We start from the raw sequence: 15,581 nt of genomic DNA, 5'->3' as shown, positions 1-15,581 counted from the left end.
AGGGCTTTATGCAGCTCCCATTGAAGTCAGTGGCCAACCTGCCATTGACTTCAGTGTTGCTGGATCACCCTCACACAGCTGTAAATCAGAAGGTTCTCCAGCCCAGCAAATCCATTCTGTCCTGAACTCACCCCAGGGAGACCAATTTGAGCCCCATGCCCACTGTTGATATTACACAGCCTTTAGACGTGCTGGATCACATCTGTGTGAATTCGAAGAGAGGGACACCTGAGTCTGCGGGGTCTGCCTGTCTCTCATATGCAGGATCTCCTTAGGGAGATGAGGCTGGAACGATTTTTTTATGCTGGATACCATCATTGTCTCTGCTGTCTTTGGGCCTGATCCTGCACCCATTGAAATCCACAGGAGTTTTGTCATTGCAGCTTTAACAGGTGCAGGATTGGGTCCCTTTAAAGACATTCCACGGCCCTTTGCCTGTTTATAAGTGAAAAAAGGAAGAATTGGACAGATGTGCTTTGGATTGAATACTGCTGCTGTAAATTAAGCTACAGCAGTTTCTTTCTAGAAGTATATAGCAATACAGAGCTTGGAGGATAAACATACAGGGGGAAGGGTTCTCTAGACATGCATTGTTTTGAGGGCTTAGTGCAAAGGGCCTGTTTAAAATTGTGTGATAGCATATGGAGGAGGCCAGTGCTTCCTTTTTCTTAAGTTTCCTTAGGCTTCTTTTTTTCATGATGAAATGTTAAGAACAAGCTTCTGGGAGGCAAGGGGTTAAAATAAATGCACTTCATGTTTATTAATGCTAAGACTCCAGATTTGTAACCAGGGTTCAGAGGTATTTAGATCTGAGGTTTTGCTTTGGACCTGTCTCTACTTCAGGATATAAGATAATAGCTGAGGGGGCCAAAAGGTAGTCCCTGTCCCACCCAATATATATGTTATTGCACAACTATCTAGGCCTGTTGTGAAAGGGTTTTTATCATCCTCTGAAGAACCAGGGATAAGGCCACTACCAGAGGCAAGATGCAGATCTTTATGGTCTGTTGGTCTTGTCTGGTCTGGGAAGTTCTATGTAACAATAAAGGCAGTCAGGCCCAGCCTTCCAGTTTGTGGGGGTCAAATTTTGGGAGGGGGAATTGCGTCAGGACATCCGCAGCCCCACGGCTTGAGACAGTAGGAGAGGGATTATCTAGTAGTATGTGTCTTTTAAGAACATAAGAATGGCCAGACTGGATCAGACCAAAGGTCCATCTAGCCCAGTGTCCTGTCTTCCGTCAGTGGCCAATGCCAGGTGCCCCAGAGGGAATGAACAGAACAGGTGATCACCAAGTGATCCATCCCCTGTCGCTCATTCCCAGCTTCTGGCACACAGGGGCTGGGGACACCATCCCTGCCCATCCTGGCTAATAGCCATTGATGGACCTGTCCTCCATGAACTGATCTAGTTCTTTTTTGAACCCTGTTTCTGCCAGACTGCCTGGTCTCACTGCTGCTGGGGAGAGCAGGCTGGTTGGTTTGTTGTTGAGTGTGTGCAGGACCCTAAAAACGGAGGGTTAACAGGCAGTCCCTTCGGTTTCTTGTGCTGAAGGTCTGGTTCTGAAGGCACATGTTGTATTTTAATAATCTGTGCTTGAATAAAGGGAAAATGTAGGGAGAGAGCAGCATGATCCAATGGCTAGGACTGGGAATCAGGAGATCTAACCTCTATCCCTCGCTCTGCACTGATGTACTGCATGGCCTTGGGCAAGCCATTTCGTCTCCCTGGGCCTCAATTTCCCCATCAGCCAAAGGGGGCGGGAGGGAGAGGGAGGATACGGATACTTACCAATTTTGTAAAGAGACCTAAAGATGGAAAATACGGTGTGAGGGGAAAGTGCTTCACTGTTGGCGCTTTTTGTTTTCTTTTACAGAAGAAAATGAAAAGCACGAAAAGCTCCGCCTAGAAAGAGAACAGGAGCAGAAGAAGGCCAGCGTACAGAAGGTTAACAATGCCTTTCACCCAGAGGAGCCAAGGAACGAAATCCCAGCAGTGCCCATCTCTCCCCCTGCACCAGCTCCTCCTCCTCCTCTGCCGCCACCCCTAGCAGCCCCCATATCAGTCATTCCCATCCCCGTGGTCACTAGCCCACCTCAACAAGCGGCCCAAACCACTCTGTCCCCTCCACTCATACAACGCCACCAGCCTCTCATCAGCACTCCCAGCATCAGCAAGGAAGTGTCCTCAGTTGCACCTGTTATACAGAGACCATCCGGCCCACTTCTTCCAGACGTCAAGGCTGCTACGCCCCCTTCAGGGAGCCCCAAGCAGTTACCGCAGTATGCAGCTCCCGTACTGGCCATCCCTCAGCATCATGTGGTTCAGCAGCCAATACAGCCCCAGCCTCAACCACATCAACCTCTGCAGCAGCACCAGGCGCCGCCTCAGCAGCTCAATGCTCTTAAGCTGGCCCCGGCAGAAGATGCCAAACCAAATGAGCAGAAGAAGAGACCTGGAGGGTGAGTCCCCAGAAACTCACAAACCATTGCACGTGTACTTCAGGTTGCAGCGGTGTAGGATCTTTGGAGAGCTTGTGAGAGAAAGGAAGTGGAGGAGGAGTGGGGGAATGGGAATACTGCATCAGACCCAAGACCCCGCTGCTTTGTGGAGGGTTTGCCAACCCTGTCCACAATCAGAGCACAATCAGACAGACTCCATGAGCGTTTGAATACATTTGTTGGCAGTGGGATTTTAGCTTGGCTTTCTCTGACCAGAACACAGGTTTTTGTCTGACCCCACACTACATTATAAAACAGTTATCTAGACTGCTTCTCTGATCCCAAGAGGTCTGGAACGGTGCTCAGGCAAAAATCCTGTCCCTGATGGCCTGGGAAACCATGCAGCTCTGTTAGCAACAGCTCTGTTTAAACTTGTCATTATAGTATCCCAATGCAGACAGCATCGTAATTATTTCTTTGTGCAATGATAATTTTAAATTCTAAATTAAATGAAAGGTGAGCACACGGGCACCGTGCTTCACAGAGAAGGAATGCCCTGGCTCTGATGTGCAGAAAGCAACGGAGCAAACATGCTCACGTTTAGCTGTGGTGGATGAGGTCTTTGTGGTTGGTATCTTAGTTCAAGAATTAAAGGGGAACCTTGTTGAGACAAAATTATATATAACCGGTAACTAAAGTCCTCGCTTTAACCAGGTAACAGGTACAGCAGAGGTGAAGGCTCTGCAAGCTGCTCCCACACTGTCTTGCCAATATATCTTAATCCTGGCCTGGAGAGACCACCTTTAGGGGTAGTGACAGCATTCAGTCCCTATTGTCCATTCAGCCTTCCATGCCTCTGCTGAAAACAAGGATGCCAGATGTGATGCTGGCCTTTTTGGTGTGCATGGCTGTTCACCAAGAACTGGTTTGGTACCGAGCAATGAAAAGTGCCATTGTCTTTTGCTTGTTACCAAACGGAGCTGGATTTTTACCTCTAGTCAAGAGGTTCAAAGTTTCATAGTCCATTGCTTATATCCTGTGCTCTCCAGTCCCCACTGCATTAGTGCTCAGGATCGCTCTAATGTGACTGGTAAAACAAGAAGAATGGAGGGCTGTGAATTCTGCTCATTTGTGGAGAGAGGGGCCCTGGCATTGCTGAACAGCATCCTTGATCCTTTGGCTGACTAAGAAGTGATATTGATTCTCTGTCAAGGGGGAATCTCATCTTGTTCGCCTCAGCCAAAGGATAATGGCTGCAGAATGGTGCCTTGAGAGCAGGGGAGGGCTATAAGGTATAAGAGAAGATTAAAGGATCCATAGTGTCTTTTGAGGATGCAGAGATTTCTGTCCTCTACCTGCTTTCCTGGGAAGAGGGATGGGAAAGAGTCTAAACAGGAAGCTATGAAGAGGATGGCAGTTTTTCTCCTCATAATAGGATCATAATTCCAGCTAGAAAGGTTATGATCTTTACCGCTTGATTATCAAAAATGCCAGTTGCTACCAGGATTCCTTGTGAAAAAGAGATTGCTCATACAAATGGCTAGTTAGACACATAACTGACCATTTGTGTTCATGCAAGTCCATGGTGTGTGCAATGCCAGTGATTATGCTTCCCTAATAAGTGAGCAATTGGGTGCCTGACTTTGGGGAACAGGCCCTAAGTGTTTCTTTCTGTTTTGTAGAACTAGCTCCGTTTTTGGGGAATGGGAAAACGTGCTGCTTCAAAACGGATTACCAAAGCCCCAGTCCCTGGGTCAATCTGTAGGACTCTGCTTGTTGTAAGCAGCCATCTCCATTATTCCTGGGGGGTTCTAACAACGTGCAATACACTTGACAATTTGGCTTCAAACATGATGTGCTTGTTTCCAGGACAACAGGACTATTAAGTTCTGCACTCCATACCAGGCTTGCCTGGATCTAAGAGCGTGTACCATACACTGAGCAAGCCACCTTGTAAATGCTACCCTGTTCAATGCATGTGGGTCAGACACCTCATGGTCTGTGCTCTTGTCTATCCAGAGCTGCTTGTCCAGACGCATGTATATGGAGAGATGTTTTATTCAGCTCATAAACGTTTCATGGGAAAAGGCCCTTGGCTGTTTAGTTTTAATCGATTGAATAGTTTTAGCCCTTATTAAAAGAATGACCCCACTTTCAGCATATTTTTAATTAAAGGTAAATAATTTTGTAGAGACTTTATGGAAGATACTAGAGCTCTCTCCCTGTCTAATAATATACCAGAAAATCTGAACACCTGAGCATAAGTTGTAGTGAGGTGGAGGTGACATATGTGAGTTCATTCTGAAAGTAGTTTTTCTCTGTTTTTATAAAAATCTGGAGCACCTGACCCCTTACTGTCTTTGTTGGACAGTGACTGGAGACTTCTGTTTTTCTTGATTATATTCTTTCATATTTATATTTGGTTACATTATTTCAGTTACAGCAGAAAACGAAAAGCTTTAAAGTATGCCTGCCAAGTAGCATATGTTTTAGTTTATAATTGCAGAACTCCCACTCCGACTGGTGGGTGGGCATGGATTAGAAATGGGCCTGAAGTCTGGCTCCAAACACTCTGTCAAAGCTTGGATACTATAGTGATTAGTACTGTATACATACCTAAAATTCACACTAATGTAAATACCTCTGAGCTTTGCATCTTGTCCTCTCTCTAATGTATATACCTAATATACTAACTGGAGCCTATATGTACCTAGTATACAGTATATACATTATATATTGTGTATGTGTATGAGATATGTGTGTGTGTTTATAATATATTATTTACATATATAGTATCGTTCATATATATAATAGGTCTGTACTATATTTACAAATAATACATTATAAATACTTTTAAATTCTGACCACTTTTCAAACGGTCTTTATAATCTCCCCCTATATCTCAGATACACACACTGCTGAAAGCTCAAGTTGAATGGACATAGTTCTAAACCTGACACTGAGTTTATCTTTGTTCTGTTTGGGTTGCAGGGTTGGGACCAGGGAAGTACATAATAAATTGGAGAAGAACAGGTGCGTAGAAAGCCAGATTTTTGTTTATTGTAACACCCTTTCTTTTGCTTGAAGTCTATAAATACTCGTTTTTCTAGAAAGACTTGGTCGAAATTTGTAGTGACTTTAATTAATCCTATTTTACCCAGCTTCCTTTTAGCTGACTCTTGTCTCTGTTGCTTCCTAATATGTTTTGCTTACTACCTACTTGCATTACAATAACCTTGCAAAGCCCTGATCCAGCAAAGCACATCAGCACATGCATATTATTATTGTTGCTTATCATTGTGTTAAAGATGTACCTAGAGGCCTCACCTGAGATCAGGGCCCCACTGTACTGCAAATAAATAGTAAGAAACAATCCCTGTCCCAAAGATCTTACAATCTAAATAGGTAAGTGGTGAGAGGGAAAACAGAGGCACAAAGAGTTGACAGGATTTACCTAAGACCACACAACACTTCCTTGGCATAATTGGGAATAGCATCCAGGTCTCATACACTCCAGTCCAGTAACCTATCCACTGGAACACGCGGGCTCAGTTTTAAGAGTGCAAGTAATCCCACTGACGGCAACTCACAGGTTTAAATGCTTTGCTGGATCGGGCCCCAAATTCAGTCCTAATCCTCAATCAAATCACTTTTTGGTTTATGGTCCCTCAAACTGACGTGCAGCTCTTGTTGTTTCTTCAGACGTGCACATTTGAAAGAATGCTTTGAGACGTTAAAACGCAACATCCCCAATGTTGATGACAAGAAGACCTCAAACCTCAGCGTTCTAAGGAGTGCCTTGCGATACATCCAGGTATGGCCTTCTTGCAACTGATTGTTACTTCTGGCTGCTGATTCTAGAATGCTTTACTTGATGGAGCAAAAATCCAGTATTACGTTTTTTAAAAGTTTATTGTTTTCATGTTTGGTTGAAGTCTTTTGGTTTCAGTGCTTACAAAGGTGAAAGGAACAGGGAAAGTCTCCTTAATTTATAGTTGTCATTCGTAACTTGCAAAATGTTCAGCATCTTTGGATCTGCTAGGACTATTCTGTGTAATCCAAACTCCTGTTATCAGAAACTCCTAGTTAACCAAAAGTCATTCACGCCCATAAGAACAATCCACTTTGGATCAAATTTCACTCTGGTGCAGTGGGCCACCAGGAGGATTGTGCAGCACTTAAACCTGATTTTAGGGGTCTTAAAAAGGGACGTAAGTGTTATATAACCCTGGCGCTGGTCCTCTGTGCCCATCATGCATTTTTCTCCCTGGGTACCCAAAACACTAGTAGTTTTTGTGACGGTTTTGAATGTCTCTAAAATATTTGGGGAAAACAGGGCTGTACTGAAAATGTGATATGCTCTATGGCAGGAAGCTTGAGCTATGGGCCTGGAAGCTGTGAGCGGTTGTGATGCGGGAGTCGTCGAGATTTTAAGGATAAAAGTCAGCTCTTGTGTAAGCAGGCCCAACTCTTGTAGAAATCAGTGCACACGTTTTTTGTGATTGTCTGTAGCTAAGCGTGGCACTGTCAGTGGTGAAGGCCGGAAGCTGTTGTTCATATGCATTGCTCTGTAGATACCAAACACCTTGTCCTTATTTAACGTTTGTCAGAGTGGTTAAAAAGAAATTCCCAACACGGTGCTCTGTGATTGGAACGTTACCGTAAGCGTGAGTTAAAACTAGCTTTGTTATTTAAGATGGGTGTTTGCTAAATATCTGTACATGTGGTATCTTATTGCTGACTTTCAGAGGTGCTGAGCAACCACAGCTCCCAGTGACTTCATCTGGAGATCCAGGTGCCCAGCAGTTACTCTCCAACTCTCAGGATGAGACCATTACTCATCCCTTGGCTTCCGAATGAGTGTTGCTCAGTTTTTGTTTGTGTTTTGCCAGGAGGGCTGCCTTCAGTGGGGAAGGCATGGCGGTGTGGAAGCCAGACAAATGTCAGTGGGAGCCAGCGCCTAAATTCTGGGTAAACAAAAAGAGTAGAGCTGTGTTCCCGAGAAAGGTCATTTCTGGAGACGCAGTCGTTTTGCAGCTAATGGGCATCGGAAAAGTCATGAGCCTTTTGTCTGATTTCCAAAGCAGGTTGCTGTCAGTAAGGAGCTGAGCTTCCGTTAGCGCTAAGGGAGACAGACTGAGCTGATCGCCTACTCTCACGTCTGGGAGTCGAGTCCGAAGTCACGATGTCACGAACAGAGACGACTCTGACGTTGTTAGTGGACACTCTATGAATATTGATACAAGTGCAGATCTATCCCCGTGCAGACTCCGTTCACAAGCAGAATTTTTGTGCTGTGTCTCCGGAATGCAGCTTAAAATTCTCCTGAGAATGTCATTGGGGATGACTGGTTCTCTCTAGAGCTGTCGTAAAATGCTTTGAGGGCTAGGAACAATGCTGGCTGCAGCACCATACTGTAAACAAATGTGCAATCAGATCTGTAAATTGCTAAGAATTAAGCTCTTGCACTAGTTATAGCAGAGCGTTTTCCTGATGATGGAGCTGTTTGTAAGAGGAGGATAAATGTTTCCATTCAGTTAATGAAATATGCGGTCATGTCCTTAAGTGCCTAGGAAGCATAATATGCGTTTAGGACAGTCCAAAATGCGGCCATTGACTCAGAAGACCAGCACGCTTTCCTTGAGTTTCCACCATGTGGTATCTGCTTCAGTTTCATCTCTGAATTGCCTCCCCTTTGTTCATCCATCCTTCACTTAGGAGGCCAGTCATAATTTGTGCAGACCTGAATGCAACTAATGTGATGCTGGGCTGACAGCGGGCCAGTTGCCTTTGAAAAATGTCTTGGAAGCTGTGTACTGTTTTGGGGGGCCTGGGGAAAAACACCCGCCTATGCACTCACCTGTACACCCACCGATGGGAACTGAAAGGCATGTCAAGGTAGTATATAGTTGCAGTATGCCTAGCCATTCAGTCAAGTGACAGATGCAAAAATCCCAGCCATTTTGATGTTGTTGTTTTGATGCCAGGCTCTTACAGAAATGGCTCTGAACAAAAGCAAATCTTTGTATAATTATCCCCATTCATCCTTCCATTAAGTTCACAGTGACCACATAGTGGTGTCAGAGCTTTCAGGTGCCTGCTGCTCATTTCTTCCAATTGTAAAAGCCACTTCTTGTCTTGGAAGTTATAAGCAAAGTAAAAAGAGAAGGCGAAAGGGTAAGAAAACAACACAGCAGCTTCCTCTTCCCCTTCTGCTCCAAGAGTGATCTCATCAGCTTTCCTCTAGTGAAGTCCTTGGTAAGGTTAGGCCAGACTGGGAGAATTTTGCAGCATGGGGAATGAAAACGGAACTGGGCAGCTGACCAAGCCAGGTGTTTAGAGTTATTAAATAGGGTGCCAACAATACTTGAAGCCTCTCCAGTTTCAATCCTCTCTCTGAAATATATCCAGTGTTTCAACCAGCCCACAAGTGCCTGTGATAACCTCAGAATGGCATTTTGCAGCACCCTCGGTGAACCCTGCTGTAGGAGATAGCCTGGATTGCCATCTGCATAAATCCAAATGCAGTGGGTAAGCTGAGGCTAGCTTCTGTCCCCATAAATCCTAGGGTTCACAATAGAAGAAAGCACTAAGAAACAAAACTGGGGTGATTTCCTCTCAAAAGTGCAATGAACTGGTGTCAGAGATTGGCATGAAGATCTTCACCAACCCATCTGAACAATGGGCTTTGACTAGTCCAGAGAATGACTTTTCCCATCAAAACAGTTAGGCCATTGACTTCAGTGGAGGATTGTCCAGATCCTGTTCCACCTGTGCTCTGCTCACACGTGGCCCTACAGGTAACTGAATTGTTTCAGTTTCACTGTGCAAGGTTGGGAAGGTTATGGGGTGCGGATGTCTACCCCCCTGCCGACTGTAGAGCTTTGCACCGTGGGGACTACATTGGTGATAACGCAGGCCAGGGGACAGTGTTGGGGGCAGGGACAGGTGCATTGCAAGTGGATTTGCAGGGAGCACAGCGATTGTAGGTGCTTTTGTGGATTGATGTAGCATTGTGACAGGGAGGTGAGGACTCCCACAGGATCTGTGCACTTTGCATTTGTGCAAAGGGACAGGATTTGGGCCTGGCTGAGGAATAAGGACCAGAAAGCCAAGCATAATTGCCATTGCAATTTCATCAACGCAGTCCTGTGGCTAATAGGACAGGTTAGATGCTCTTATTGTCTGGTGAATAATTTCTATAAGATATTTTGAAGTTTTGTGGTAAGAAGTGGAAGATGGGCAGTTCTCCGCTTTCCTTTTGAAAAACACCTCTACAGTCAGATTCATATGTCACTTGCCAATTAAGATCTTGCCATGCTGGTCATAAGAAAATGTTTTACAGTGGTTGGATTCAGCAGGGCTAGCTGGAAGCTGACAGTCTGTCTATCTTTATATAAAAGATTTAATTTAGTCACATTTTGGGCACTGAGGGAAATAATATTCTCCCCCTCCCCGCCCAATGCGTTCAGTCTCTGGTAGCCCTTACATCTCTTTCTTCCTGCCATTTCAATCCCCAAGACAAGACCATTAGAGCAGAAAGGTACCCCAACAATCCTGCCTGTGAGACATCACGGTAGTTAGTAATGCATTTCTCTCCATTCCTGGGTAGGGCTGCGCCCGCTCGCCCTACCCGGGACGATGAGGAAGTGAAGCTGATGAATTGGTCTTTGCACTGAGCAGACAAGAGTGTGGAGCTGATTCGTTTTAAATGTAGGGGACCCAATTTGAAGTTGTCCTAAGTGTGTGTGATTCTGTTGGCAATAGCGGAGCTACGCCTGCTTATGCCACTGATGAATTTGCCTCAGATGGAGCCAGTACAGATTCCCCCCACTTGGATCATTACCTCTGAACACCAGTGCAGTGGCCTCGTCTTCCCAGTACAGACAGCACCGCACTGTTCACAGATAGCCATGTCTGAGCCTTGGGCTGTGCTTCGAGGCTGAGACAGGTATAGAACTGCTCATTTGTATTGTCGGAGTCTCCCCGCCCGCTGTGACCTCATGCTATGATCCTGGCGGATCTCACCAGCTAAACCAGGTCAGGCCAGACCAGTGCTTGGAAACCCCACCATCACTTTGGTGCTCTGAGAGGTGATACTGGTGATTCAGTAAGTGGCACTTTTTTCATGCTGACTCAGTAGTGAACCCAAATTCCGGCCTGGTGTCAGGGGACTGCTGGCCATGCCTTCTTTAGAGTGAGACCTGAAACTGAGGCCCCAGCTCCTTGTAGTCATTAAAGAGCCCAAGGCCTTTTTCATAAAAAAGCTCTGAGAAGTGTGATAAGGGTGACTTCCCCTCCCAAAATCCCCAGGACTGTCCCGTTGTCCCACCTGTTGACTGAATTGCAGCCCTGTTACTCTTGCTGCATACATTGGGTACCTACCATCCATCCAGCCGGGCAGGTGGGCGGGCGAGTTGGGGCAGGCAGTGTGCGCTGTGCCGGGGGGAGGGTGGAGCTGCCAGGGCGGCTCTGCTGAGCTGCTGTCGCTTGTGTAACCTCCCGGCTGGCGCAAGCGCCAGGGATGGTCAGGGCTGCCTGGCTGCAGGTGGATCGGTGAGATGCACAAACAGCGGGGAAGGAGAGCGGGACATGTCCTTTGTGTCGGGCCCTGAGAATGGGGGACGCAGCTTTCTGCAAAATCTCAGATTGAAACATAAAAAATAAAAGGCCTGGCTAATAAAGAAATCGTTCAAACCCCAGTTTGCAAAGAAAACAAACCCAGTTTCAGTTTTCGCTTTTCATAAGGAAAAGAAACTGGTCAGTTTCACTTTTAAGTCAGTTTCGTGCCCTAAGGCAGCAGGGCAAGGTGGGGGTTTCAGAGTCTCCAGGGGACTGGTTACTTACACATGAAATATCCATTGCATTTGGATTCTAAAAGCCCTGGAACTTAAATTTGGGGCCACCTTCAATTCGACAGTGTCCCCGAACCTCCCTGTTCAGTTGTGCTTTTCATGTCAAATGTAGAATCAGGAATATGTGTCCCCCTTGGCCACCCTCTTGGCTTTTTGCATAATTATTGTTTGCAACCATTTTTTCAAAGTTTAACACCCCCCCCCATCACCTCAAAAAATACAGCATGGGAGCCACAGAATTATGAAGGGCAAAGTGGCAGCCTGTTACATGTAGGCTGTGCCTTCCCTGTAAAAAAAAGAGGGATGTCTTTACATCAAGAGAGCTGTCTTGCTGTAAAAATCTCTGTGGAGTTTTTACCTTGATTAGCTACATCAAGGTAAAAATTAAGACTCCAGTACAGAGTTGAGCCCAACTATAAAAGCTACCTATGCCTTGCCTCAACTAGGATTTTACATCGAGTTAGCTATCTCAAGCTAAAAATACACACTCCTTTTTTTGCAATGAAGACACAGCTCAAGTGAATGTACCTACATCTGGTACAAACAGTGAATTTACCTAATGGAGTCTGAGTCTGTCAGAAATTCCCTTCCTCTTTTCCTCTACTCCTCTTCCCCTGCCAGCTCTCCTCTCCTCCTTCCTGTTTGCCAGAAGCTGGGAATGAGCGACAGGGGATGGATCACTTGATGATGACCTGTTCTGTTCATTCCCTCTGGGGCACCTGGCATTGGCCACTGGAAGACAGGAGACTGGGCTGGGTGGACCTTTGGTCTGACCCAGTAGGGCCATTCTGATGTTCCTGAGTACCACAAGAAGCACTCAGAATCCCAGCACTACTTCAGTAGGTTTGACACTTACTGTTACTCTCCAGTGTGGCACAGAATTTGTGCAAGGGAGAGTTAAAAAGTCTCGACATAGCAAAATACTTCAGCACAAGAGTGAGGGACTTCTCACCCCATCCCTCCCCCCGAGAAAAAACTTAGTATAAAATGAATCCCCCTCAAACCAAGTGAGCCTTGCCAGCTCTGACGCTGCAGTTAGCTGATGCTGTGTGCCCTCAAGGAGTGTCGTGCTAATTTTGGAGCATCTTTTCTGGCAAAAGACTTTTTCCCCCTTCATTCCAGCTGGAACTTCTTGGAAGCAAGCCTATTTGTTTCCTTGGTTGGATTTAAATATTTGTGTCTGCGTCACATCAGATAAATCAGACAGTGAAATTCCGAACGCCCCATGTAGCTGTCATTTTAATTTATCCTCCAAGTTGGGTTTGTGATCCGCAACAGCAAACAAGGATTTCTACAATTAAACAAATTATTGCACAAAGGAAATTAGGCTGAATACAGTTGGAAGTTAATAATCTTTTAAAATAAACCTACAGGCAATGTAGCAGTTGTGCTGCAAAGCACCTTGCTTCAATGCTTTCAGTGGAAGGGAATGTGTCCTATTGGTTAGAGCAGCTGACTGGGCCTTAGGATTCTTGTGTTATAGCCCAGGCTCTGTCACTCATTTGTTGTGCAAGCCACTTAACTTCTCTGTACCACAATTTACTCCGATGTAAAATAGGGCTAACAATTCTTAACTCATACAGGTGTCGTGAGGTTTAGTACATGTAAAATGCCTTGAGGTGCTGTGATAAAAGGTGCTTTGGAGGAAGTATGATTATTGTTTATTTAATATATTCTTTTGGTTGAAACAGTGGGCCAGATCCTCAGCCAAACTGCAGTGCAACCCACTGAGAGCACAGGGGAGCAAGCTCCCTTCTTCCAAAAAATTGGGGAACCTCAGAAATGTGGAATTGAGCCTTTCTCTAGCTATGCTGAATAGGGCCCTGCCTTAATGGCCAATAAGCAAATAAATTATAAGTAGGGGATAGAGAGGAGGTAAAGCATAGCCAAGAGTCTAACTCAGATAGGAGTTTTGTTTCTGAGCATCTTCAGAGTTTGAAGGATTTCCCTCCTGCCCCCACCCTTCCAGGAAACCTATAAGCATCTTAGCTGGGATATATTTGAGGCCGTTAAGCAAGCTCTCTTCTATTTGTTTCTATGTGTTTCTCTTCTATTTCTGTTCTCAAACCGTGTTCATCACCATCGTATCTGAACACTTTCCAGGTTCAGAGGTTATTTTCTACTGTGTGTTAGTTTAAAACAAGATCCAAGTGATTAGCTCACTGGGTAACATGAGGGCATCAGGACAGTCAGAATCAGACTGATGCGTGGCTACAGATTGAGTCAAAGCCTGACAGGTTTCAGAGCCCACTGCAAGCCCTATTTATTTGCCAAAGCTTTCCCAGTCCAACCAAAGTCCAATGCCAACTAAATAACAACCTGCTTACAAAAAATAAGACCAAGCTGAGCTTCCCAGAACCTGCAGAGGCAGAGGACAGAATCCCATTGTGAAGTCTGTAGTGGACAAAGACATGCAGATCTAAATTACCATGTACAGGCAAACTAAGGGAATGTTTGTGGTTAGAGGGAGTTGGCTTAGTTTAGTATTCACAAAAGATATCTGCCAGCCCTGCTTCCTGTTCCTGATTTTGTATAGACTAGCCATCAAACAGATGGAAAATTGTGAAATACACTGGCAGTACCAAACTGTGATCTATCTGCTATATTTTGGCTTGGGAAGGAGCAAAGGGGAGAAGGTTAGGAGTTATTTGTGCCTTGGGACTGACGGAAAGTCAGGAGTTAAATTCTGTCTTGCGTTACACCCATTGAAGTCAATGGCTTGTACAGGGACTAAGGTGGCATAGAATTTGCGTCCTACTCCTAGGCACCCATATGATCATCAGTTGGATTTTTGTTGCAGAAGTTTACTTTTGTTCAGTGTGATTTTGGTTGTAGCCAGATATGTTTGGGGAGTTGTATGAATGATTTACTAAGAAAGCATTCTTCACAGTAAGGGCCTGATTCAATAGAACTGCTCTAAACCAGCTGACTAGAGAGGTATTTTTTCCCCTTTCCAAAATAAAATTAAAATAACCTTTGTTTTTATGAAATGTGCTCTCAGTCCTGTTACCCAGGGGCAAGAGTTCACATCATAAAACCCACACAACCTCCAGCTGGGAATAGCTGGTTCTGAGAAGCCAAGCATTACATGGATGTAGACCATGAAATACCCTCTCACCCTAGCATTAGTTCCTCCAAATCCTAGTTGAGATACATTGGCAGAGCATTGTGGCAGGAGCTTGCCCTGCAGCTTCCCAGGTGATGTTCTGTACTGAGGCTAAAATAGCAGTGAAGACACGGCAATTTAGCTTTTTAGCGTGGGTTAGCAGCCCGAGTTCATATTACTGAACCAACTGAAATATTGTCTCAACCCTAAAATGAGAGACAACCAGTGTGGTTTCCATAAAGGTCAGTCTACAGTCCATGCTGTATGTACCTTGCAGAATGTGATGGGAAAATGACTAGAGTGACAAAAGGCAGTTAACGTGTTTATAGACTTTGCAGCTGTTTTTTACTCCGATCGTCAGTCAGCACTGTGGGTACTGCTGTATCAGTGTGGGGTGCCTGAGGATGATGGTAATGACGTCAAGTGGGTGAACAGTTTTGTCTGTCTGGGTAGATAGCTGACAGCAGGAGGTTCAATATCCAAAGAAGAAAATGACTGCAATGGTGGTGTCATGTCCAGCATGTAGAAGAAGGTAGAGTAGTTCTACAGAACATTTACAGAGCTGAGGTCAAAGGAAGTAGAGTACAAGGTCACCCACAAATGAGGTTGGAAGATGCAGTTTTGGAGGATTTAAGCCTGTATCCTCTCAGACTGACTGTTGACGAAGGTAGACAATTTGCAAGGGATCGTTTGAGATGGAAATCCGTTCGACATGATACCATGGCCATAATATAGCCATGAGAATCTGCTGCTGCTCCAGATTCCCCTATAGGTTTTAACTCCAGCTGCTAACCAGAGTTAAAAACCAAGTTTATTTGTCTTCACTGCTATTTTAAGTTAAGACTGTGGTTTTTTGCAGTGTAGACAAATACACATGTGTCTGAATGAGGCAGTGAACTGCAGTTTCCATGGCTATCAATCTGACTCCTTTCACAGGAGCTGAATTCACACAAAAAATGGAAGTATAATTGAATTGAGCTAGTTGGAATCTTTTTAGATTCCCGAATGAATCTAGTGTATTGTTCGTTCCTAGGGAAGAGTGTCTGACTTCCTCATCCAATTACAAGTACAAGCTTCCTCATTTTAAAAAAAAACCCAAACAAACTTCAAATCACAGAACATTAACCTCAGCTCACCTTATGACTAAGTCATGACTGTCCAAAGCAATATTATTATCGCTT

General features: G+C 45.0%; 1 protein-coding gene across 3 annotated transcripts in view; it reads left to right on the top strand.

Annotated features, from left to right (window-relative positions):
- The window catches only part of MNT (MAX network transcriptional repressor), a 68,919-nt gene that overhangs the window by 24,444 nt on the left and 28,894 nt on the right, over positions 1-15,581 (top strand). The window contains exons 2-5 of one of the 3 annotated variants that reach the window (XM_073315917.2): positions 1,875-2,460; positions 4,122-4,217; positions 5,431-5,472; positions 6,142-6,253. In XM_073315917.2, coding sequence (XP_073172018.1) covers positions 1,875-2,460; positions 4,122-4,217; positions 5,431-5,472; positions 6,142-6,253 — 836 coding nt within the window. The remainder of the gene's footprint in view (positions 1-1,874; positions 2,461-4,121; positions 4,218-5,430; positions 5,473-6,141; positions 6,254-15,581) is intronic. The other 2 variants (XM_073315918.2, XM_073315919.2) reach the window with 2 other exon arrangements.

This window comes from Lepidochelys kempii, chromosome 17 (assembly GCF_965140285.1).
Source record: "Lepidochelys kempii isolate rLepKem1 chromosome 17, rLepKem1.hap1, whole genome shotgun sequence".
Lineage (NCBI taxonomy): Eukaryota > Metazoa > Chordata > Testudines > Cheloniidae > Lepidochelys > Lepidochelys kempii.
This window is presented reverse-complemented; position numbering and strand designations above follow the sequence as displayed.